The sequence below is a fragment of the Ammospiza caudacuta genome, chromosome 19 (genome assembly GCF_027887145.1).
Source record: "Ammospiza caudacuta isolate bAmmCau1 chromosome 19, bAmmCau1.pri, whole genome shotgun sequence".
Classification (NCBI taxonomy): domain Eukaryota; kingdom Metazoa; phylum Chordata; class Aves; order Passeriformes; family Passerellidae; genus Ammospiza; species Ammospiza caudacuta.
Genome location: NC_080611.1, coordinates 6,506,139 through 6,529,130, shown reverse-complemented (window position 1 = coordinate 6,529,130; position 22,992 = coordinate 6,506,139). Strand labels below are relative to the sequence as shown.

At 42.7% G+C, this 22,992-nt stretch overlaps 1 protein-coding gene and 1 long non-coding RNA gene across 2 annotated transcripts; one reads left to right on the top strand and one right to left on the bottom strand.

Annotated features, from left to right (window-relative positions):
- The first annotated feature begins 722 nt into the window (after positions 1 to 722).
- On the top strand, positions 723 to 19,864 carry LOC131566110 (myosin-1B-like). Its single transcript, XM_058817317.1, has 39 exons — positions 723 to 770; positions 2,260 to 2,500; positions 2,586 to 2,729; positions 2,821 to 2,977; positions 3,285 to 3,312; positions 3,410 to 3,524; positions 3,618 to 3,710; positions 4,554 to 4,617; positions 4,765 to 4,863; positions 4,965 to 5,068; positions 5,144 to 5,282; positions 5,920 to 6,038; positions 6,138 to 6,287; positions 7,001 to 7,171; positions 7,866 to 8,175; positions 8,276 to 8,361; positions 8,876 to 8,963; positions 9,057 to 9,174; positions 9,385 to 9,508; positions 9,597 to 9,733; positions 9,835 to 10,090; positions 11,045 to 11,287; positions 11,470 to 11,646; positions 11,732 to 11,877; positions 11,965 to 12,055; positions 12,135 to 12,524; positions 12,761 to 12,887; positions 12,987 to 13,105; positions 13,375 to 13,571; positions 13,934 to 14,117; positions 14,204 to 14,369; positions 14,542 to 14,666; positions 14,819 to 15,127; positions 15,865 to 16,068; positions 16,432 to 16,557; positions 16,653 to 16,823; positions 16,914 to 17,018; positions 17,161 to 17,256; positions 17,846 to 19,864. Exons 2-39 carry the CDS (start codon positions 2,297 to 2,299, stop codon positions 17,999 to 18,001), a joined length of 5,838 nt encoding a protein of 1,945 aa, XP_058673300.1. The 5' UTR covers positions 723 to 770; positions 2,260 to 2,296; the 3' UTR covers positions 18,002 to 19,864.
- On the bottom strand, positions 1,803 to 21,888 carry LOC131566116 (uncharacterized). The gene is made up of 5 exons (XR_009275524.1): positions 21,857 to 21,888; positions 19,105 to 19,225; positions 11,347 to 11,574; positions 3,217 to 3,460; positions 1,803 to 2,486 (listed from the first exon to the last, which is right to left on the bottom strand). It is a non-coding gene; the product is annotated as an uncharacterized LOC131566116 (long non-coding RNA).
- Positions 21,889 to 22,992: the final 1,104 nt, after the last annotated feature.

Here is a 22,992-nt window from a genome sequence, read left to right as displayed (position 1 = left end):
AGAATCTTACCAGCACATTCGCCAAATGCTTTTCATAATACTTACTTCCCCTTAGTGGCTTGCCCAATGTATTCCTCTAAGGCATTTCTTACAAGATTCACACCATCACAAGGGAAAGATAAAAGCTGACATTCCCATTGTACAGCTGGGGTAGCTGCAGCCCAGACATACCAAGCAATCCATCCCAGGTCGTGCAGTGAGTCGGTGGGAAAGCCAGCAATAGAATCCATAAGTCCTGAATCCAAGTTCTTTAAGTGCTTTGACTAGTCCAGATTCCCTCCTTAACACTCCTGTCACATTATTTATAGGAGATGTATTCATATAGCCACCAAGACATCAAAATTTTCTAATTATATCTACTCATGTCAAATGACAATTATGCCCTTAGTTCAGTTTGCCAGACAATGCTTAGCCAGAGAGAGTTTGCCAAAATATTTTTGACCGAAGAAAGAGGAGGCATCTGCAGCATCTGCAGGCGAGATCGTATAAAATGTCCCTGCAACACGTCTGCCCTGGCTCCACAGAAAGTTCCAAGGTAAGGGATGGGGTCTGCAGGCTGCAGGAAGGGGATGGCAGCCTAATGTGCCCCCACATTCCTGCTGCCTCTGGTGCTCCTGTGCAGGAGGGGACTCCATTACAAATCTCTTTTCAAGGCATCTGCCTGTTTTCACTCTTGATTTTTGTGCAGCAGCAATTTGGGAATTGTCATTTCTGTTTTACAGCACTGATCAGCTGCCAGCTCACAAGCCACACATCTGGTGTCACGAGAGGTAAGAAGCTGATTTACCAATTTATAGGAACAGAGACAGATCCTTTTGGGTGGGGTGTGTGTATGGCTGAGTGAATGGTCACTGCTTCACTGTATATTCTTAAATCCACTGTAGTCACAGTAGAAGGTGGTGGGATGCTGAAGGTTGGTATGGTTTTCAAGTGAATTATTGAATCATAGAACAGTCTAGGTTGTAAGGGATCTCATAAGGTCATCTGGTCCACTCTTTAAGGAGCTGTGTTTGAAGTCCCTGACTACTCATAGCAGGCCAGAAAATCCCCAAGGGGACATTCTTTCTTCTGCTTAACTCACCTAACAGGGAGTGAGGTGCACTGCCTTCCCATCACTGCTGTGTAACTGAACTAAGAATACAGTAGGAAAACTGCAAAATTCAGCATTTTGTCGCAGCATATGTAATGAGATATTTTGTCTGAAATTTGCTATGGAATCACTAAAGCAGTAACAGCTGTAACATAACAAACCAAGCTCTGATTGTCACCTCTATAAAAGGCAATGCTGCCCTTTTTTCTCTGCTCTGCTTGTTTTCTACCTCACAAGAAATGGAAGACACAGCCTCCCTCCTCTGGAAGCCACTACCTGTTCCTCCAGAGACAAACAAAGAAATATCATGTTATGTTTTCTCATTTTAGTAAAATAAACACAAGATTAAATGTTGTGTCAATATCAGGTACCTAACTCTATACAGAAAGAGATATTTAAATGTTTTCCTAAGCTGCCCAGTGTTTGGTTTTGCTTTTTTTTTTCCTCAGGTCAGAGGAAAGAAAATATATATTTCAGATAAATTAATTCAGGCTTTAAATTCCTTACTTTTAAATACTTCATCACAGCTTTAAGTCTTTGAACTTTGTTTTTCTCTAAAATTCTACTAATTTTTAAAAAACAAAAGAAAGTACTAGAAAAGGATCTATCTCAGTGTGGTTTGAACAGCACTAATCTTAGACAGTCATGTTGCAATTTATGCATGGATTCAAGCAGTCAATAAAATTAGAGAAAATTTTATTATTAATGCCATTATAAAAAAGTTATAAATACTGAAACTGAGTCATTAAGAAGCTAGAGTTTTCAGTGTGCAGTTCAGACAGTGGAGTATGAGCATTCTCATCTTTGTAAAAAACTATCAATTGTGAGAAAAGAGCATTATAATATTTCCAAATTAATTTTAAGAGTGCTTCAGCAGTTGAAGAGATTTTTGAGGTTCTTAATTCCATAGTACAGTGCCTAAATAGTTGAATTCTAAGTATCTATAAATTATTTAAATGTGATTTCAGTAAAGGCCAAATAATCTCCTTAAATATAATTTTGACCTTTTCCAAAAATATTGAATTGCACCAATGCAAAAATTCACAATTCCTTCCAAAAGGCTACAAGCTGTATTAATATAGTTTATTTTTCTCCACAACTTCTCTTTTCTTCTCCTAACAAGTGCTTACTTTCTGGCATGTTTGAGTAACATATCTGCTCTTCCACAGCGTTCTCTGCGGACAAGCCCCTCCATAAACCGCAGCCATGTCTACGGACGCGGAGATGGCCATCTTTGGGGAGGCGGCTCCTTACCTCCGAAAGTCAGAGAAGGAGAGAATTGCAGCCCAGAACAAACCTTTTGATGCCAAGACATCTGTCTTCGTGGTACATGCAAAGGAATCCTTTGTGAAAGGGACAATCACAAGCAAGGAATCGGGCAAAGTCACTGTCAAGACTGAAGGGGGAGAGGTGAGTCAAAAATAAGAGTCAAGGAAATCATATGATCCCCACTCTGGATTTTTAGCTGACATGTGTATCCTTCTTCCTCTGACAGACCCTGACTGTGAAAGAAGATCAAATCTTCTCCATGAACCCTCCCAAGTATGACAAAATCGAGGACATGGCCATGATGACCCACCTGCACGAACCCGCTGTGCTGTACAACCTCAAAGAGCGTTACGCAGCCTGGATGATCTACGTAAGTGGCAGCAGCAGCTTCCTCTGGGCAGCCTCAGGAGCTGCTGGGCCAGGCTCAGGGCAAGGCAACGTGCTGTGTCCCTTCCTTGCAGACCTACTCGGGTCTCTTCTGCGTCACTGTCAACCCCTACAAGTGGCTGCCGGTGTACAACCCCGAGGTGGTGTTGGCCTACCGAGGCAAGAAGCGCCAGGAGGCCCCTCCACACATCTTCTCCATCTCTGACAATGCCTATCAGTTCATGCTGACTGGTGAGTGGCTCTGTCTAGCCTCAGGGGCCCTGGGCCATTAAATTATTTTAAGGGATACCCTATCTCAGCAAAGTGAAAAGACTTTTTCAAAGTTTTCTTGGATCTGACATACGCATCTGTTGTAGTTTGCTATCTTCATAGTGTTCTTTCTACTCTTTAAAATGAAAGATATCTCTGTACTCAGTGATGTGCTTCGCTTGTTTGATTGCAGCTGAAATCAGGCAAAACATTAGACTTACCTGACTATGTTTCATTCTTCCTCTGTTGTTCACTGAGTTTTATGTACTGTGTTTCTCCTTGTTCACAGATCGGGAGAACCAGTCCATCCTGATCACGTAGGTACCCCCCTGCGCGGGTCCCTGCGGGGCTGCCCGGTGCCAGGGCCCCTCCTGCCTGACCACGCACCCTCTGCTTCTCTCTTGGCTTTGGCAGCGGAGAATCCGGGGCCGGGAAGACTGTGAACACCAAGCGTGTCATCCAGTACTTTGCAACAATTGCAGCCAGTGGAGACAAGAAAAAGGAAGAACAATCATCAGGCAAAATGCAGGTAATTTATTAGATACATGTTGGGATCAATGCTTTCCTTTCTTCCTGACATGATTTTTGGAAAGGATAACTAGCACTGATTATCACCCTGCAGGGAACGCTTGAGGATCAAATCATCAGCGCCAACCCACTGCTGGAGGCCTTTGGAAATGCCAAGACCGTGAGGAACGACAACTCCTCACGCTTTGTGAGTTGCTTAACAAAATAATTCCTGTAACATAGTAAACAGGAGTTTATGTCAGTATTGTTTTCTGTTCAGCCATCATGTTTTCAAGAGTAAAACTGAAATTTCTTACCACAGCTTTGCCGCTTATACTAAAGATCATTCTCCAGATTTCACAACACAAAAATTTAATTCTGTTTTACATTAAAATGCAAATAATACCATGTTATGTGGTGTTTCTCCTAGAACATACTGTAATGTTAAAAAAGAGCTCTGTTTATTTTTACTTACATTTATACTTATTTTCTAAGAGACAGATAAATTGCAGGAAAAAAGGGAAGGCTAGGAGAGATGAAAGAAAGAGAGAGAGAGAGAGAGAGAGAGAGAGAGAGAGAGAGAGAGAGAAAGAAAGAAAGAAAGAAAGAAAGAAAGAAAGAAAGAAAGAAAGAAAGAAAGAAGAAAGAGAGAAATAGATTTTCTAATTGAATATTTGCTGTATTTCAGATTTAATTAATCAGAAATGAAGTTGTTTATTAGATCACAATTCAGATATAAGCAACTCAACTACTTAAATTGATATTTCCATATCATCAAGGTAACTCCTCTCTGTATGCAGGGATATAGTTAGAATAATTTGTTGAATGAATTTCACACATTCTTTCTCATTTGTACACTCAGCATACTTAAAATACAGTTTTGCCGCTGCTGATTATTTTCATGGTAAAAAATGAAAAAGATACCTTTATGTTATGGTGCAAATACAGAGATTTTAAGAAAATGTCTCTAAGTAGAAAACTTGTACCAACTTCTTTATTTCAGATATACTTTCGATGTTGTAAATCTTAAAACACTTTTATTCCTTTAAAGGGCAAATTCATCAGAATCCATTTTGGTGCCACAGGAAAACTGGCTTCTGCAGATATCGAAACATGTAAGACACTTCACAGCAGTTTCCAATCCATCCATTCCCCCATCCATACAACATCATCTATACTGCCTTCCCTGTTTTCTTCCCATCTTCTCTCTTTTCTTTTTCTTTTGCTATTTCTTCTTGTTTCTAACCAAATTTCCCCTCCAGATCTGCTGGAGAAGTCCAGAGTCACTTTCCAGCTCAAGGCGGAAAGGAGCTACCACATCTTTTATCAGATCATGTCCAACAAGAAGCCAGAGCTAATTGGTAGGAAGAATTACTAACTTGAAGGAAGATTGCTGAGTTTCTGCTCACACTGTTACTTGTAGGCTAAACTAAGCCTACATGACCCATCCTCTTATTTTCAGACATGCTCCTCATCACCACCAACCCCTATGACTACCAGTTTGTAAGTCAAGGCGAGATCACTGTCGCCAGCATTAATGACCAGGAAGAGCTGATGGCTACAGATGTAAGTAGCAATTCAGAGTATTGCAACAATTGGAATCTCCCAGACAAATGTTTTACTTTACTGTTCCTATTTCAGAGTGCCATTGACATCCTGGGCTTCAGTGCTGATGAGAAAACAGCCATCTACAAGCTGACAGGGGCTGTCATGCACTATGGGAACCTGAAGTTCAAGCAGAAGCAACGAGAGGAGCAGGCAGAGCCTGATGGCACAGAAGGTATCAGCAAAATCTTTGACTGACCTGTTAGAAATAGAAGTGGCAATAATAGATATGTATTTGGAAGATGGAGTAGAAATGTGTTTAGGTGAGATGGTGCATAGGTATGAAACTGTCATCCAAAATGCACTCTTTCTTCAATTACCGCTCATCATTATCTGCACTACCAACTGCATATATGTCCAAAAATCTCTCCTGAGCTACCATTCTGAATCAGCATAACTTGCTTATGTGCTGAGACCCACTGAGAAAGAAAAGATTTTTTTGAAAAAAACTTGTTTCTGCTTGATACTTAAAGAAAATAAAGGTATTATATTTCATTAGAGAACTTCTACTTCTTTAATCACTTTTTAGGGCAAAATTACTCATTAATTCCTGGAATAATTTTTCATAAATACATTGTTTCTAGAAGTTTCTGTGAAGATTTTTAAAGACAAATATACTCTTTAGATATAAAACATTCAATGCAAAGATGATTTCAATTGAATAATTATGTCATGGTTCCTCTGAGAGCCAGTAAGCAAAATTTGATCACAAGAACATTAAATATTGCAGCTGTTTTGCGAAGGGTTCATCACTCAAAGTGCTGCATGTCTTGCTAGCCTTAATTTTTCTATCTCCTTGTTCTTGTACTTAGTTGCTGACAAGGCTGCCTACCTGATGGGTCTGAACTCAGCAGACCTGCTCAAGGCTCTCTGCTACCCCCGAGTCAAGGTGGGGAATGAATACGTGACCAAGGGCCAAACTGTGCAGCAGGTAACAACAACCACTTGGTGACTGGGAATCTCTGACATGAATCACTTACTATTTGCTCTGGAAATTGTATTTCTTCTGCTCCATTCTCCTTTGGTTTAGGTATACAATTCAGTGGGTGCCCTGGCAAAGGCTGTCTATGAGAAGATGTTCCTGTGGATGGTTGTTCGCATCAATGAACAGCTGGACACGAAGCAGCCCAGGCAGTACTTCATTGGTGTCCTGGACATTGCTGGCTTTGAGATCTTTGATGTAAGTAAGATTTTAGGTTTGAGGGCTGCTCTTGAAGGGAAGGATGGTTATATCAGAGGACTTGTAAGTAATACTTCTCTGAATATTTAACATGCTAGTCATTTGTTATTTTATGTAGGAAAAAAAACTACTCATTTTCTTCTCTAGGAGAAAACAAAATCCTCAAAAGTTCCATCAGTACAAGCACAGAGTCATGCTGTTTGTGCAGAAGCAGCAAATAGAATTTTATATGTTGTAATATTACAACTCTTTGACCTTAATGATAAGGATTAAATAACCCAAAATATTTCTAATAAATTTATAAAAGAGCTTCTGTGGCAGAGCTAGGAGATGTATTTGAAAATATATAATGAGTTAAAGATGTTCAAAATGTTTAAAGAACCAAGGAATGAATAGTTATTTGTTTAATCAGAGATATCAAGGGTTTTCAATTTGGAGACAAGAGCATGCACTCGTCTTGTTTGCTGAATAAAAAAATACCAAAGTGCTTTATTAATATTAGGAGATTCACTAAAAAAATCTGCTCTGAAAAAAATCCCTGATTTTCATTATACTGGTATTTCTTTCTGGAGCTGCATATAAGTTCTGTTATGGTGAGGTCCTGGTAAAACAGTTGTGTTTTGACTGGGGATATTTATAAAGGGTGGAGGAGAATGATGAAGAATTTTGCATATTGATGAGGGTTTGTTGTTGTGTTTTTTTACACTGGGCAGTTCAACAGCCTGGAGCAGCTGTGCATCAACTTCACCAATGAGAAACTGCAACAGTTCTTCAACCACCACATGTTCGTGCTGGAGCAGGAGGAGTACAAGAAGGAGGGCATTGAATGGGAGTTCATTGACTTTGGCATGGACCTGGCTGCCTGCATTGAGCTCATTGAGAAGGTATGTTTTTAATTCAAGGTCTCATTGATTTAAATTTCCAGTAGTTGGATTCTTGTATTTGGTTTTAAGTGCAGAAATACATCTTGACCTGTACTATTGCTAATTATGCATTACAGATATTAGAAAGTCCACTGAAAACTGTAGAAGTAATTCTCACAGATTCTCTGCATGGAAGGCATCTCATTTGTTTGGCTAAAAGATATTATCCTCAAAAGCACAGGGCAGTTCCTAAAGTAAATTGTAAACATTTTCTTCGGGTTCTGGAATAAAGTTATCTGGAAATGAATACAGTTATCTGTAATGGTTCTGTATGGTTCACACCAAAGCAAGTACAGTGTCTGACCTCTGAGAGGAAGAAACAGAGATTTCTTGTAGTTCCTTATAATTTGAGGCGCTGATTGAAAATTCAAATACACAAGTTAATATGTCATGGACACATTTGTGAAAAAAACTTTAAAATATTCTTTCTCCTCATGAACTTTAACATCGTCATTGGCATAGAAAACATTCCGAATCACAATGCCAAAGTGTCAATCAAGCAGGTGAAACTTTTAAACTCACTTTTTAGAAATAAATTTTCTACATGGCAAAGTTTATTTTTCAGCTTCCTGTCTTTTACTACATTCGCTTTGAGACCAGGCCATAATCATATATTCTACAGGCATTCTCTCTTGCTTCTTGAACTGTCTTCCAGCCCATGGGCATCTTCTCCATCCTGGAAGAGGAGTGCATGTTCCCCAAGGCAACTGACACCTCTTTCAAGAACAAGCTCTATGACCAGCACCTGGGCAAGTCCAGCAACTTCCAGAAGCCCAAGCCTGCCAAAGGCAAGGCTGAGGCCCACTTCTCCCTGGTGCACTATGCTGGCACAGTGGACTACAACATCACTGGGTGGCTGGAGAAGAACAAGGACCCTCTGAATGAAACTGTCATTGGGTTGTACCAGAAATCATCTGTGAAGACGCTGGCTTTACTCTTTGCTTCTTATGGTGGAGGAGAAGCAGGTTATTTTTCTAAATTTTCTTTTTCAACAATTGGGATATGTAAAGATATAGCAAAAAAGGTTATATGGGTATATTAAAAAACTATTTTTTTCATTTTAAGAGGCTAGTGGTGGTGGTGGTGGTGGCGGCAAGAAGGGAGGCAAGAAGAAGGGTTCTTCTTTCCAGACTGTCTCAGCTCTTTTCCGGGTAAAGTATGGATTAATTTTCTATAAAGAAACATGAACAAAATGTCAAAACTGAGCGAAATGCACTCAGGTTTGTGTTCTGGCATTGGTTTTATAGAGAAGTGATACTAAGTCTGAAGTGCATTCCATAGTGATTTTTTGTTCAAATTTAGGAATAAGTCTTCATTTGGCTCTTTGAATTTCTTGTAAAAGTTCACTCCCATTTTTTGGGAATTTTTTTTTTTTTCAGAATTTGTCATGTAATATAAATATAAATATAAATATTTATCCCCAAAGGGTTTGTGTAAATATATTTATAATGTAGTGTTTTACTTCTTCCAGAAAAAGGCAAAGAATTTTAAACATTTTTTTAATGAGAATACTTCTCAACAAAAAGTCTATAGAAAGTTTCATTAAATCTAGATGTCAAATTTTAAGCTTCTTCTAATATTTATTATATTAGTTTCTTGGCATCTAGGTACAAAGCATGCAAAAGTAAATTTCCTTCATCTAAACTACTATGCATGATCCCACAGGAGAATCTCAACAAGCTGATGACCAATCTGCGAAGCACCCACCCCCACTTTGTGCGCTGCATCATCCCCAATGAGACTAAAACACCTGGTAAGAAGCCCAAGCTAAAAGATCCTTGCTCTGATACATCCATTCCCCTCTGCAATGCAATCTGTGCCCCTCATTTGTGCTCTGGGTTGCCAGGTGCCATGGAGCACGAGCTGGTGCTGCACCAGCTGCGCTGCAACGGCGTGCTGGAAGGGATCAGGATCTGCAGGAAAGGGTTCCCCAGCAGAGTCCTCTATGCTGACTTCAAACAGAGGTGAGAGCTATGAAATGGAGAGATAAGTCAGGTGTCCTCACCAACTGCTCTCCATCACACAACCGAGCTTTGCCAGGGTCTTTAAGTATGGAGAGATGAAATTCCAACTTCCTCAGCCTGGTTCTGCTGCAAACACTGCTCTTGGTTTCAGTAAAGAGAACGTTCTTATGACTGGACATTGTCTTCCTCCTATTTGCTCCAATTCCACAGATACAAGGTGCTTAATGCCAGTGCCATCCCTGAGGGACAGTTCATCGATAGCAAGAAGGCTTCTGAGAAGCTTCTTAGTTCAATCGATGTGGATCACACCCAGTATAAATTTGGACACACCAAGGTACAACTCCCCACCCCACCTTCACTGCCTGCCTGGGCTTTTCTCTCTCTACCTGACAGTGATGTGCTGCAATGTTTCCTCACTCAAGGTGTTCTTCAAAGCTGGGCTGATAGGGGTCCTGGAGGAGATGAGAGATGAGAAGCTGGCACAGCTCATCACCCGCACCCAGGCCAGATGCAGGGGCTTCCTGGCGAGGGTGGAGTACCAGAGGATGGTGGAGCGCAGGTACACCTTCCTCTTCTTCAGTTAAAGTCATTTTGCTCATGGAAAAGTGTTGACACTTGTCCGACTGAGGATATTAATTGTGCATTTTAATTATGTCTCAGAGAATCCATCTTCTGCATCCAATACAACATTCGTGCATTCATGAATGTCAAACACTGGCCATGGATGAAGCTGTTCTTCAAGATCAAGCCCTTGCTGAAGAGTGCAGAGTCTGAGAAGGAGATGGCAAACATGAAGGAAGAATTTGAGAAAACCAAGGAAGAGCTTGCAAAGTCTGAGGCAAAGCGGAAGGAGATGGAGGAGAAAATGGCCTCTCTGATGAAGGAGAAGAATGACCTACAGCTCCAAGTGCAGGCTGTGAGTAACATATTTCTATACTTTTATAAGTAAATATGATCTAACACTCCTTTCTTAATACACTCTCAAATTATATACTAAGCCTTCTAAAATACTTTAAGCCTAATACCATGTAACTAAAGACCATATTCTTTTTTCACGCCATCTTACTATTGCGAGCTGTAATTTTAAAAGTATGAGCTTTTATTCTTCATAACTTCATGTGTCCATGTGAGTTCATAGAGCTATATGAGAGACATTATGTGAGACATAAAGCCTTATTGTGGTCACTGTAGTTTATCTAGTGGAGCAGAGACAGTAGCTTGACTGATCTACTACTCTGCCTTAACTTTCATCAAAATGAAGAGCTGTTTACGATTTCTTATAGCAGATGTCATCTCAACTCCTGCAGCTACCACTTCCAGAAAACAGAGATACCCATAACAACTTACAACACAAGCATCATCACTATACGTCTGTCTCCAATATCTTTTGGCCTCCCACAACCATAAAAAATATTTTGGCAATACCCTGGAGCTGAAATATCTGTTTTAGGGAATGATGAATCTCATTCTATTGTCCACTGACACCAATGGCTGAGTATAAAGCTATGAAAGGGAGTTTCACATATTTCCTTGGAGGTAGAGGTATTTACATTTCTCAACACTTCCACATAAATCTGAGTTTTGTATAATAAGACACAACCACTTTCTAAAGGAGAAAAGGAAAACATCAGTTAAATCTAAGTGACTTTCTTATATACCCAAAATAAATAAGTTGAAATAAAATGTAGCTAAACAGAGCTGTACTAAAGATGCAAAAGGTCCAACAAGAAAACTAACTAAAACCTTTTTCTAGATTTCTAGGTTACAAGGTAATTGCACAGTGTGTTTTTCCCTGAAAGCAATTTGAAAGTCTTGGCAATTCCCATAGCTTCCTTCAGTACTAAATAATATTTCTGGATTTTCCCACCAGGAAGCTGATGCTTTGGCTGATGCTGAGGAAAGATGTGATCAGCTCATCAAAACCAAAATCCAGCTGGAAGCCAAAGTCAAGGAGGTGACTGAAAGGGCTGAGGATGAAGAAGAAATTAATGCTGAGTTGACAGCCAAGAAGAGGAAGCTGGAGGATGAATGTTCAGAGCTGAAGAAAGATATTGATGACCTTGAGCTAACACTGGCCAAGGTGGAGAAGGAAAAACATGCCACTGAAAACAAGGTACACACATTGGCAGTCACATAAAAGGTCATGAAATTACAAACTCAAAGGCAACTTACCAAAAGACATGCTGACTTTGGAAAATCTTGAGCTGTCCGTCTCTGAGCATCCAAAATATAAATCAAACATAAAAGCAGAGAACATGTTTTCTTCCAAATTTTAAAACATGCATATATTTGTAGGTGAAAAACCTGACTGAGGAGATGGCAGCTCTGGACGAGACCATTGCCAAGCTGACAAAGGAGAAGAAAGCCCTCCAAGAGGCGCATCAGCAGACCCTGGATGACCTGCAGGCAGAGGAAGACAAAGTCAATACTCTGACCAAAGCCAAGACCAAGCTGGAACAGCAAGTGGATGATGTAAACACACAGATATAGAACAGGAAGAGGACAGGTATGGAGTCCAAGCTGGCTGGCAGAGCCCTGATGGTCTTGTTGTGTTTAGCTGGAAGGGTCCCTGGAGCAAGAGAAGAAACTGCGCATGGACCTGGAGAGAGCAAAAAGGAAACTGGAAGGAGACCTGAAGCTGGCCCAGGACAGCATCATGGATTTGGAGAATGATAAGCAGCAGCTGGATGAGAAACTGAAGAAGTAAGTGTGGCTCTGGGGCACCTGAGTGCTGGGCTGCAGCACTTGTCTTGTTTCTTTGTGCTCTAACACAGTTCACTTGTCCCAAAGGAAAGACTTTGAAATCAGCCAGATCCAGGGCAAGATCGAGGATGAACAGGCCCTGGGCATGCAATTTCAGAAGAAGATCAAGGAGCTGCAGGCAAGTCTCTGTGCCTTTTGCCCTGCCTTGCTCAGGCAGGAGGAGGGCATGGCTGTGAAGGGTCCCTGCTGTTCTGCAGGCCCGCATTGAGGAGCTGGAGGAGGAGATTGAGGCAGAGCGAACCTCTCGCGCTAAAGCAGAGAAGCATCGCGCTGACCTGTCCAGGGAGCTGGAGGAGATCAGCGAGCGCCTGGAAGAAGCAGGAGGGGCCACAGCAGCTCAGGTGGAGATGAACAAGAAGCGTGAGGCAGAGTTCCAGAAGATGCGCCGTGACCTGGAAGAGGCCACGCTGCAGCACGAAGCCACGGCTGCCGCCCTGCGCAAGAAGCACGCGGACAGCACAGCTGAGCTGGGCGAGCAGATCGACAACCTGCAACGCGTGAAGCAGAAGCTGGAGAAGGAGAAGAGTGAGATGAAGATGGAGATTGATGACTTGGCAAGCAACATGGAGTCTGTCTCCAAAGCCAAGGTATGGAACAATATAAAAAAAACCATGAATATAAATAATGTTGAAGTATATCCTTTAAAATTATGGATAGATTGCCAACTAACTCATGTCTCTGTATGGAACTTGTTTCTAACCTTCTAACTCCAAAAAAAAGTCTATAACTTGCAAGTCGTTTCACTTTTTTCTGTTTAGAATCCTGCTGTTCAAAAGAAGGCATCTAGATACTAATCTTCTTTCCTTCTCTGTGATTTCAACAGGCCAACCTGGAGAAGATGTGCCGCACTCTGGAAGATCAGCTAAGTGAGATTAAGACCAAAGAAGAAGAACATCAGCGCATGATCAATGACCTCAATGCTCAAAGAGCTCGTCTGCAGACAGAAGCAGGTTAGAGAGACTCCAGTATGTTTTTGCATGACTCCTAAACCAGCTTCTTTGGGTCATAAATAACAATTAGAATATTTTCTTTTATGTTTGCTTCCCCAGGTGAATTTTCACGCCAGGTAGATGAGAAAGATGCTCTGATTTCTCAGCTGTCAAGAGGCAAACAGGCCTTCACCCAACAGATTGAGGAACTGAAGAGGCATCTAGAGGAAGAAATTAAGGTTATTCCTGATTTCTTACCACTGGCCACTGACTATGCTTGTAGCTTTACACAGCCTAGTGGGAACAGGATCTGCTTAGTGTAAGCCATCCTGGGAGATCACTTTTCTTTGTGCAATAAGTTTGCTTAATGGATTTTGTCACCAGTCTTACATCTGTTCTTCATTGCAAACATTCCTCCAGCTGTCATGTTTGTATTGTGAAGTTAATTCATTGGAAGATATTTCACAGGATATTATCACTCCTTGATGCAACCCCACTCTCCATCTAGGCCAAGAATGCCCTGGCCCATGCCCTGCAGTCTGCTCGCCACGACTGTGACTTGCTCCGGGAGCAATATGAGGAGGAGCAGGAGGCCAAGGGGGAGCTGCAGAGAGCCCTGTCCAAGGCCAACAGTGAAGTGGCCCAGTGGAGAACTAAATATGAGACAGACGCAATTCAGCGCACGGAGGAGCTCGAGGAGGCCAAGTACATGAGGAAGCAGAATGGGAAATGATGGGAGAAGACTGAAACTGGTCATGGGAAATTTGAATCTCTGAGAGTGGGCTAAATCAAGAATGGGATGAAGGCAATAATATAGATTTGTAAAAAAAAGGAGAGAGAAGAAGGCAGAGAAAAAGTTGAGATAGGAAGAGAAAATATAGGCTTTAGGACTAGAAGTGCTATGACAGGCCTAATAGGTGATAGGACACAGCAAAGTATGGATCCTTACATATCCGTGAAAAATGCACAGTTCAAAACCCTTAAAGTGACCAGCTAACCTATCATGACAAGTATAGAACTGATGTCCTTCAAGGCTCTGATGTGCAACTCTGCTTGTTTCCTCCCAGGAAGAAGCTGGCCCAGCGCCTGCAGGATGCAGAGGAGCATGTTGAGGCAGTCAATGCCAAATGTGCCTCCCTGGAAAAGACAAAGCAGAGGCTGCAGAATGAAGTGGAGGACCTGATGATTGATGTGGAGAGATCCAATGCTGCCTGTGCTGCTCTGGATAAGAAGCAGAAGAACTTTGACAAGGTCTTTTGGCCTCCAGCACCAGCACTCCTGGTCAGAGCAGGGCCCTGTGATGGCCACAGCCCTACTCACCCCCCGTTTCTCTTCAGATCCTGGCAGAATGGAAGCAGAAGTATGAGGAAACGCAGGCTGAGCTGGAGGCCTCGCAGAAGGAGTCGCGCTCTCTGAGCACGGAGCTGTTCAAGATGAAGAATGCCTATGAGGAGTCCTTGGACCACCTGGAAACAATGAAGCGGGAGAACAAGAACTTGCAGCGTAAGTCCCTGGCCCTCTGCTCCTCCCTGGCCTTTCTCACAAGCTTGTCTGTCTGCCACACTTAACAGCTCTGGGCCTGCAGGAATAAGATCATGGCTGGCACATTGGTGGGCCAGAGCCTGTCTCCATTCAGCTCTGTGCCTGATATGGCACTTGTCTCCCTTCCTTGCAGAGGAGATTTCTGACCTCACGGAGCAGATTGCGGAGGGAGGAAAGGCGATTCATGAGTTGGAGAAAGTGAAGAAGCAGATTGAGCAGGAGAAATCTGAAATCCAGGCTGCTCTGGAGGAAGCTGAGGTACATGACAACCACTGGTATCTGTAGTAAATAAATGAGGAAATAGGCTGAAAAGGCCTGGAACAGAGTTACACTCTGTTCTGGCTGAGGAGTGCAGTTGAGATTTCTGAAAATATTTTTGATTTTATCAATGTTTGTGTCCACTTTTCCAGGCCTCCCTGGAACATGAGGAGGGGAAGATCCTGCGCCTGCAGCTTGAACTCAACCAAGTGAAGGCCGAGATTGACAGGAAGATAGCAGAGAAAGATGAGGAGATTGACCAGATGAAGAGGAACCACCTCAGAATTGTGGACTCGATGCAGAGCACTCTGGATGCTGAGATCAGGAGCAGGAATGAAGCCCTGAGGCTGAAGAAGAAGATGGAGGGAGACCTGAATGAAATGGAGATCCAGCTGAGCCATGCCAATCGTGTGGCTGCAGAGGCACAGAAGAATCTGAGAAACACCCAGGCTGTGCTTAAGGTATGTTACACTAAAAATGTGTACTTTGGGTTTTACTTTGTCCAATACTAGCTGCTGAAGTCCTCTAGATACATTCTATTTCCTTAATGACTCTCCTTAACTGAAGAGCCCAGAACTGGATGCAGTACTTAATGTGAGGCCACACAAAACAGGAATTGAGCTCCAGCTCTGCCTTGGCTTTCATAATACTATCCTCAAACATCCTGGTAGCATCCTTATATTCTTCCAAAGACAGTTGCTGCTTGTTCTACCATCAATGCGTTTCCTTTTTACACTTCAGTTTGACCTGAAGGTCCTTGCTCAGCCATGCTGATCTGCCTCTCTTTCCTGATTGCTTACACATGTGAATTGAGAGCTCCTGCACTCCAGGAAAAGCGTTCTTAACTCGGTTTTTGCTTCTTTGTTCTTGAGAGGACTTTCTCAAGGGTTTACCATCCAGGAATTCCTTGAGAAACTCAAGTCCAGTCTCCTAAAATTCAGGGACTTAACCTTACTCTTCAGCTGTACCAGATTCTCATGAATCAACCTCCAACTGAATTTTCTAAGTTACTGTGCATAGACAGACAATAAGTCCACATATAAATATATCCCTGTAATTATATATATTGTACTACCATAATCATTATGGGACTGGTGGCAAATGCCATTGTGTGACAATGCTGCATCATATTATAATTTCTCTTGATTTTTATAATTTTTTAAAATCTTGCCTTATAATTTCTCTTTATTCTCTACAGGACACCCAGATACACTTGGATGATGCTATCAGGACACAGGATGACCTGAAGGAGCAGGTGGCCATGGTGGAGCGCAGAGCAAACCTGCTGCAGGCTGAAATTGAGGAGCTCCGTGCAGCCCTGGAGCAGACAGAGCGGTCGAGGAAAGTGGCTGAGCAGGAGCTTCTGGATGCAAGTGAGAGAGTTCAGCTCCTCCACACTCAGGTTAGATTCAAAATCTCATGGGCAATTTTTTTCCTTTAGTCTTTCTTCTGTGTAAATTCCTAAATCAACTCCTGTAATAAAGTACTTTATGCGAACTAGAATTATTACACTCGTACAAAGAAATGGATTATGGCAAAATGAGTAAGAGTGCATGAGCAGCCAGAAGAGTTGCTTCAAACATCAATAATCCTCTGCTGTCTACCTGTGTATGACCTGATAAGATACATCAGGAAGATATCAGATATTTATCAGATATATATCTAATATCAGATATTTAGAGAATAACTTTACATTGAAACAGTAAATTTGTTAAGTAATTGTTGTCTTTTGGAAATAACTGCACATAATTTTATTGTTCAACAGAACACCAGCCTGATCAACACCAAGAAGAAGCTGGAAACAGACATCGCCCAGATCCAGAGTGAAATGGAGGATACCATCCAGGAAGCCCGCAATGCTGAGGAGAAGGCCAAGAAGGCCATCACAGATGTGAGTTGGGCGCTCCTGGCATTGCTGATGGTGAATGTACTCTCCCCAAAATATCTCCAGCCCCAAAATGGCTTTGACCTTTTTTCTCTGATCAGGCGGCCATGATGGCAGAAGAGCTGAAGAAGGAGCAGGACACCAGTGCCCACCTGGAGAGGATGAAGAAGAACCTGGACCAGACAGTGAAGGACCTGCAGCTTCGTCTGGATGAGGCCGAGCAGCTGGCACTGAAGGGAGGGAAGAAGCAGATCCAGAAGCTGGAGGCCAGGGTGTGTAGGGCTGGGGCTGTGCCTGAGGGATGTGTCCCTCCTTGGAGAGACATTGGCAGGGCAGCTGCAGGGCTGGGCTTGTCCTTGCAGGTGCGGGAGCTGGAAGGGGAGGTTGATGCTGAGCAGAAGCGCAGCGCTGAAGCCGTGAAGGGTGTGCGCAAGTACGAGCGCAGGGTGAAGGAACTCACCTACCAGGTAAGGCAGGAGCTCTCCTGCTCTCACTGGGCTTTCTCACAGTGAGTCACATTTTGCACAATCCATCCCCAAGGGGAATTGTTAACCTCACGTGATGCAAAATCAAGAATTTACTCTCCTTTCCATTCACCAAACATTTTAGTCTGAGGAAGACAGGAAGAATATTCTGAGGCTGCAGGATCTGGTGGACAAGCTGCAAATGAAAGTGAAATCCTACAAGAGACAAGCTGAGGAGGCTGTAAGTATTGCTTGGAGAATGGGCAAAAATTCGATTAGGGCAGGACACACATTGAATGAAGCTGAATACAAGGAGGAAGGGTATTAAGGAATCTCCCAATACGCAACTGTCTTGGCCGTGCTGCTTTGTTATCATGTCATGAGGCTTTGGTGAGCTCTGGGCACCCTGCAATCAGGGCATTCATTAAGGGACGCTCTGCAGCCTGTTTCACACAGGAAGCCAGAGTAAACAAACCAGGGGCCACACCCAGTGACTGACAAGTTCCTGAATCTCTGCTACTTATCAGCAGCAGAAGGCTTCCTGGTCTTCCCAGCCCCGTAAGTTGCGCTGACAATTGGGCAGGAAGCAGTGTGAGAATAAGTACAGAAATGATAAATCAAAGGGGTGAAATTGATTCTCACGTGTGACACAGTCCTGGTGAAGCTTGTCCCCGTAGGGTCCTGAGAAGGGATGAGGAGCTCTGTGTGAGGTTGATGTGTGAGCAGTGGTGGGAGGGGAATGGAGATTTGCAGCCCCACAAGGCTGACTTGCAGCAGGAGTGAAACCCCTGCCCTGTGATCATGAGCCCTGATTGGCTCTGCTCTCACAGGAGGAGCTGTCCAATGTGAACCTGTCCAAGTTCCGCAAGATCCAGCACGAGCTGGAGGAGGCCGAGGAGCGGGCTGACATTGCAGAGTCACAGGTCAACAAGCTCCGAGCCAAGAGCCGCGAGATTCATGGCAAGAAAATAGGAGAGGAAGAGTGAAAATTGCATGAGGCATCAAAATGACCTGAGGGCTGCACAAAATGTGAGCCCTCTGTCCTTCTTCAAGTGTTCATAAACATGTCTATATGTAGAGAATAAAGAACGTAGATTTAGTCGCATACACAGCAGAATCCGTGATTTTGGTCAATTCAGTTCTGCAGTTACACAAGTTTGGGGCATTTTCAAATGAAATATTTATTTCACTTTAAGCCTTGCGTAACAGTACAGCTTTACTTATCCCATCTCCAGTATTTCTCCACTCTGTCTTACTTGCATTACCAAGATGGGAATAAGACTAATTTAATTTCCATTCTGGGAGAGGATCAGGACAAAGGCAGGACAAGCACCTTTTCTGTCCTGGCACAGAAAAAATTGGTTTTCCTTTGTGCATCATGTTTCTACATGGGTACAGTAATCAGAGGTTCTCATTGATGGTCCCATTATCACTTGGGCAAATGGTATTTAGAGGGAAGTTTCCCCAAGGGAAAACATCTGTAGTACCAAAAGCATCTGTATGTCTCCGAGTCCTTATGGAGGAAGTTAGGCAAGGAATTATCTGTGCCTTAGAACAAGGCAAGTGAAGGCCAGTAACTCTAGAAAGTGGCTTCTTACTGAGGAAATTTAAAGATCATGCGACCTTGTTAATAACTTCACAAATATGATGTTAACATTAAGTTTCAAAGAAAAACAAATAATGTATTATTTGGATAAGAGGATATTGCAGTGCCTTACTTCCTCTGTGAGGCAGAATAGCCAATACTAATATGTTCCAGTTGTAAATTAAATTGAACTTAATGAACAGCTTGGTAGAAGGGTGAATAAGAAGACAAACCCCAAGCAGTGTAACATGTAGAGCCACCAGAACAAGTGGGAACAGCTGCACTACTGTATAGTGTTTCCAGTACTGAAATGTATGAGTTTTTGTGCTAAGGAATAATTAAGAGTAATGTACAAATACAAAAAGCTAAAAGAGCTGTTTTTCATCATGCACTGTAAGTCTTCAAGTGAAAATAATACTGAGAGCATTACAACTTGAAAGGAATCATAAAATCTAACACTTTACAGAGACAAAAATTCATAGACGATGACAAACTGTGTCCTACCTCTCTGACTCTTGCAGCACTGGAGTGGAATGTAGATACCAACTGTATTTCAGTTGAACAGAAAAGAAAAAAAATCTACATAAGGTGTACTGGTCTGAAGTCTTAAATGATGGGCTGTTTCCTGCAAGGCAAGAAGCAATATTTAAAATAGGGAACCCCACTTGTAGCACTACTGGACCCAGGCACATTGCACAGATGCCAAGGGCAGATTCCACATGCAGATACCATTCTCCATTTTACCATTGTAAAGGAGACTTGGTTCCATCACACTACAAGAGCATTTGTGGGTCCCTCAAGGTTCCTGGCTAGCTACACCTCTTTATTTATGGAGAGTGCTTCAAGGAGCTGTGAAACTGTTGGGGAAAGGAGCTGAAGATGTTGGAAAGGAGATGATGACAAAAGAGCAGTATTGAAGCCTTTTGCACTGCACCACAACAGTTAGTGTTCAGGACAGGGAGGACTTCCTCCTCCCAAATACACTGAGATTTACACCCATAGAGTCCTTCCATTTTATAATGGAAGTAGTCTTCTAGACAGCAGTTAAATATATTTAAGGAAAAGATGACACTCTGTGTTGACTCTTGTGTCACTGTAAGTGACGCACTTCAGAGACATCATCTCTATGTGTGAAGCTGTGAAACTGCTCCACTGCCAGTGATATCTGGGCAACAAAGAAGGGAAATGACTCCTCTCCTTTTCCCTTCAAACAATATGCTCCTAAGACATAGGTGGTATCTTTTTTCCAGACAAATCCTTGCCTGCCACACCTTGAAATAAAGCAGTAGAATTTCTTTGTTCTAAAGACCATCTTTCTTTAAACAAACAAATCAACAAACCCCAAAAACTTAATTCAAAAATCAGTGTGTTACAACTGTGGCACAGTGAAAACATGGACAAGTATTTCCAGCTCCATCTGTACCTCTTTAGAGCTGCTGAGAGAGTAGTAAATATCACAACCTTGGGGACGGTATTTCAATGCCCAAAACTCCCTGTTCCCTTTGGACAATATCATAATCACTCTCAAAAATGCACAAGATGCTCTGACTGTGGAAGAATCAGGATGCACTTGAAGCACCTGAGACTCTTGGGGCTCTTCTGTCTCTCACCTGTAAGAAATTCTGGCCTCAGGATTTCTTGCTAATGCTCAGCTGATGAAAGGTAACATTGCAGGTTCCTTTAGAGACAACACCTGGGGCCAGAATTCCAACTGCACAGGTGGGAGAGGGAGAGGAATCACACACATTGCACTGTGCTGAGCTGGCCTTGCCACCAGCCAACCTGGAAAGCCGGGCTGGAGTCTTGCTGGAATCAGACTGGAATATTAAAGGGATGAGAAAGGAAAACCAATTTCTCTTCACTTTTGTTTTGCTGCCTTGGCTGGAGGACAAGGAGTCATTTTGCATCAACACACTATTTCTGGAGACAGGCTGCGTGTGATAGAAAATGTGCTGATGCACAGGTAACTGATCTTGGAAGAAACATGGGCCCATAAGTGGCCTGAAGAAACATGGGCCCATAAATGGCCTAAAGAAACAAGGCCCAGAGGAGTTTTAAAATAGATGCAGCTGATGAGCTCCACCAGAGCTGCTGCCCCATGGGGACTATGGAGTTCTCTGACCTTCAACAGCTTGGGCATGGACAACTGTGTCCCCTGTGCACCAAAGCATCAGTACTTTAGGAGGCACTAAGACATTATATGTGAGTTATACCTCATCATCCTTCCCTTTTCCTTTCTCAGTACAAGCTGACCTTTTTTACTTTCTAATACTGAACTTTGAACACTGATTTCTGTCATTTCTGCTTCACTTTCCAACATCTCTGACATTTCGAGGCACTAATCTTCCTCCCCTTGGCTTATCAGTCCTTCCACCCTGTTCATCTTCTCTGTAACTGAAGCTCCAGTGTGTGGGGAAAAAAGTATCCCCTACATCACTCTGATATTATTTTGAACACTGCTCAGATATCATCTTCTCATGTTTGCTGGTAGAAGGAGAATGATTAGCTAACTGTGATGCAATTTCAAGAACTGTTTATCCTGACATTCCAGGTCACAGCTTTTACCTTCCTCTGCTCAGTGAAATTACACCTTCCTCTTAACAGCAGATAATCTGCCACTGCAGTTTTGCAGGAAGCCACTTGGAGTCCCCACTGAAAAAGTCCCCGTCACCTTTACAAACATGTAAATCTCAACAGTCCATACCACGAAAAGTACCACTTTGATTTCCATGTGCAAGATCACAAGCATAGCCACCAGTAAGACTAGAGGAAAAGAACTTGAAAGAGAAAAGACACCAATTCATACAAATTAACAAACAGAAAAAACCAGCCTCACTCCCCTCTCCCCCCTCTAAAAAATCCCCACCTAAACAGCTGCCTCTGCCCCCAAATTCCACCAGCAGCATTACCAAGGGCTTTGTGCTCTACTATCCTGGATTTTAGCTCTCATCTCTCACAGCCCATACAGTGAACATCCTCAACTGCTTCTCATCCCAAAGGATGCATTCAAGTCTGTCATTACATTATGAAAATTAACAACTTTCTTCAAGGTCAGTTCACGTTTCTTACTTTTTTTTTTTTCATTCCCTGCACCAGCATGGATTAGGGATGCCTAATAGATCTCCAAACCATGTTTCTTTGCTGGGCAACTTATTTCGCCAGCCACAGTATGACACACAAACAGCCTGCAAGAAATACACTTTACTTTAGTCTAATCTGATTCTTACTGGTTTTTATATACAAAGTATGTCCTTACCATTGCAATGGTCCAGTGCTCAGCTAGGTCTTAGTAGAAGAGTAGGGATGAGAAGTTTTGCTCCAGCAGATCAGAGCATCAGTATTTGTTTCCAGCATGTGCTAATGCTCCTGGGAGCTCTCGTTTTACCCAGTGGCAGCAGAAATGCTGCTGCAGCAGTGTGAATATTCCCTGCCAGACAGTTAATCAGGGTCCACAGGGTGCGCTGATTCCTGCAGCACGCCCTGTTCATATGACAGCCTGGCTGACTACAGCACTGGCAAGCTGCAGATCCCATGGGGAAGGTTTTCAATGGAATATCTGGCTTATCAGATAATTTGAAGGAGTATAAAGCTGAAATGGAAATAGTGGTAGGTTTGTCTGTGTTACCTGTGAAGTTTTTGGAAAGATCAGGAAAGAAATGGACAAGCCGGTGAATTTCTGGGAAAGAAGTCCATTCAAGGGCCATGAGGCTCCTGCAGGTCCTTCTGACAATGTGGGGGCTATTGGGAGCAAGGTGGGGGGAACATTCTTCATCTTCCTTCAGGGCACATCCACACTAAACACCTTAATCCTTCCACCACATATCCCCTCACTTACACATGGATGGGTCTCCTCTGGCAAGAAAAAGATCTACTCACCATCAAAAGAGAACATAACTGTTCACCAATCCCTGAAACCTTCAAGATTAATCCCATTCTACTTTTTGGAGTTTCCTCGGGACTGGGATTTATATTTAGGTAGTTCAAGGCTCAGGCACATGTAGTGAAAGCCCTCTATCAAAAATGTAAGTAAACTCTCATGATAACAAAGGCAGTTCCTTTTCATTGCCTGCCTGTAAGCAAAAAGCTGAAGTTCATCTATATCCCCTATTCTCTCTGAAGGCCATTGTGTTTCAAATTTATAAGAGACTGACTAAATGATCCAGAATGGTGAGGAATTTTCAGTGAGGCTGGGGAAGTTTCTCCCATCAGTCATGCCAGCCCTGAATGCCTCCGTGAATCATGAGATTCCAGTTTTCTGCCCACTGAAAGCTCATTCTGGAGTGGCTGCCATGGAGTGCTCCTGTGGCCATTTCAGAGACCAGAACATAGTTCAACATTTGGTGGGATCAGGTCACAAGCTGGGGAGAATTTCTCTTCTACTGGGACCATACC

Coding starts and splice junctions, on each gene's coding strand:
- LOC131566110 (XM_058817317.1), top strand. CDS start 2,297: ATGTCTACGGACGCGGAGATGGCCATCTTTGGGGAGGCGGCTCCTTAC. Junction 14,370..14,541: donor GGAGAACAAGAACTTGCAGC/GTAAGTCCCTGG, acceptor CCTTCCTTGCAG/AGGAGATTTCTGACCTCACG. Junction 16,824..16,913: donor TCCAGAAGCTGGAGGCCAGG/GTGTGTAGGGCT, acceptor TTGTCCTTGCAG/GTGCGGGAGCTGGAAGGGGA.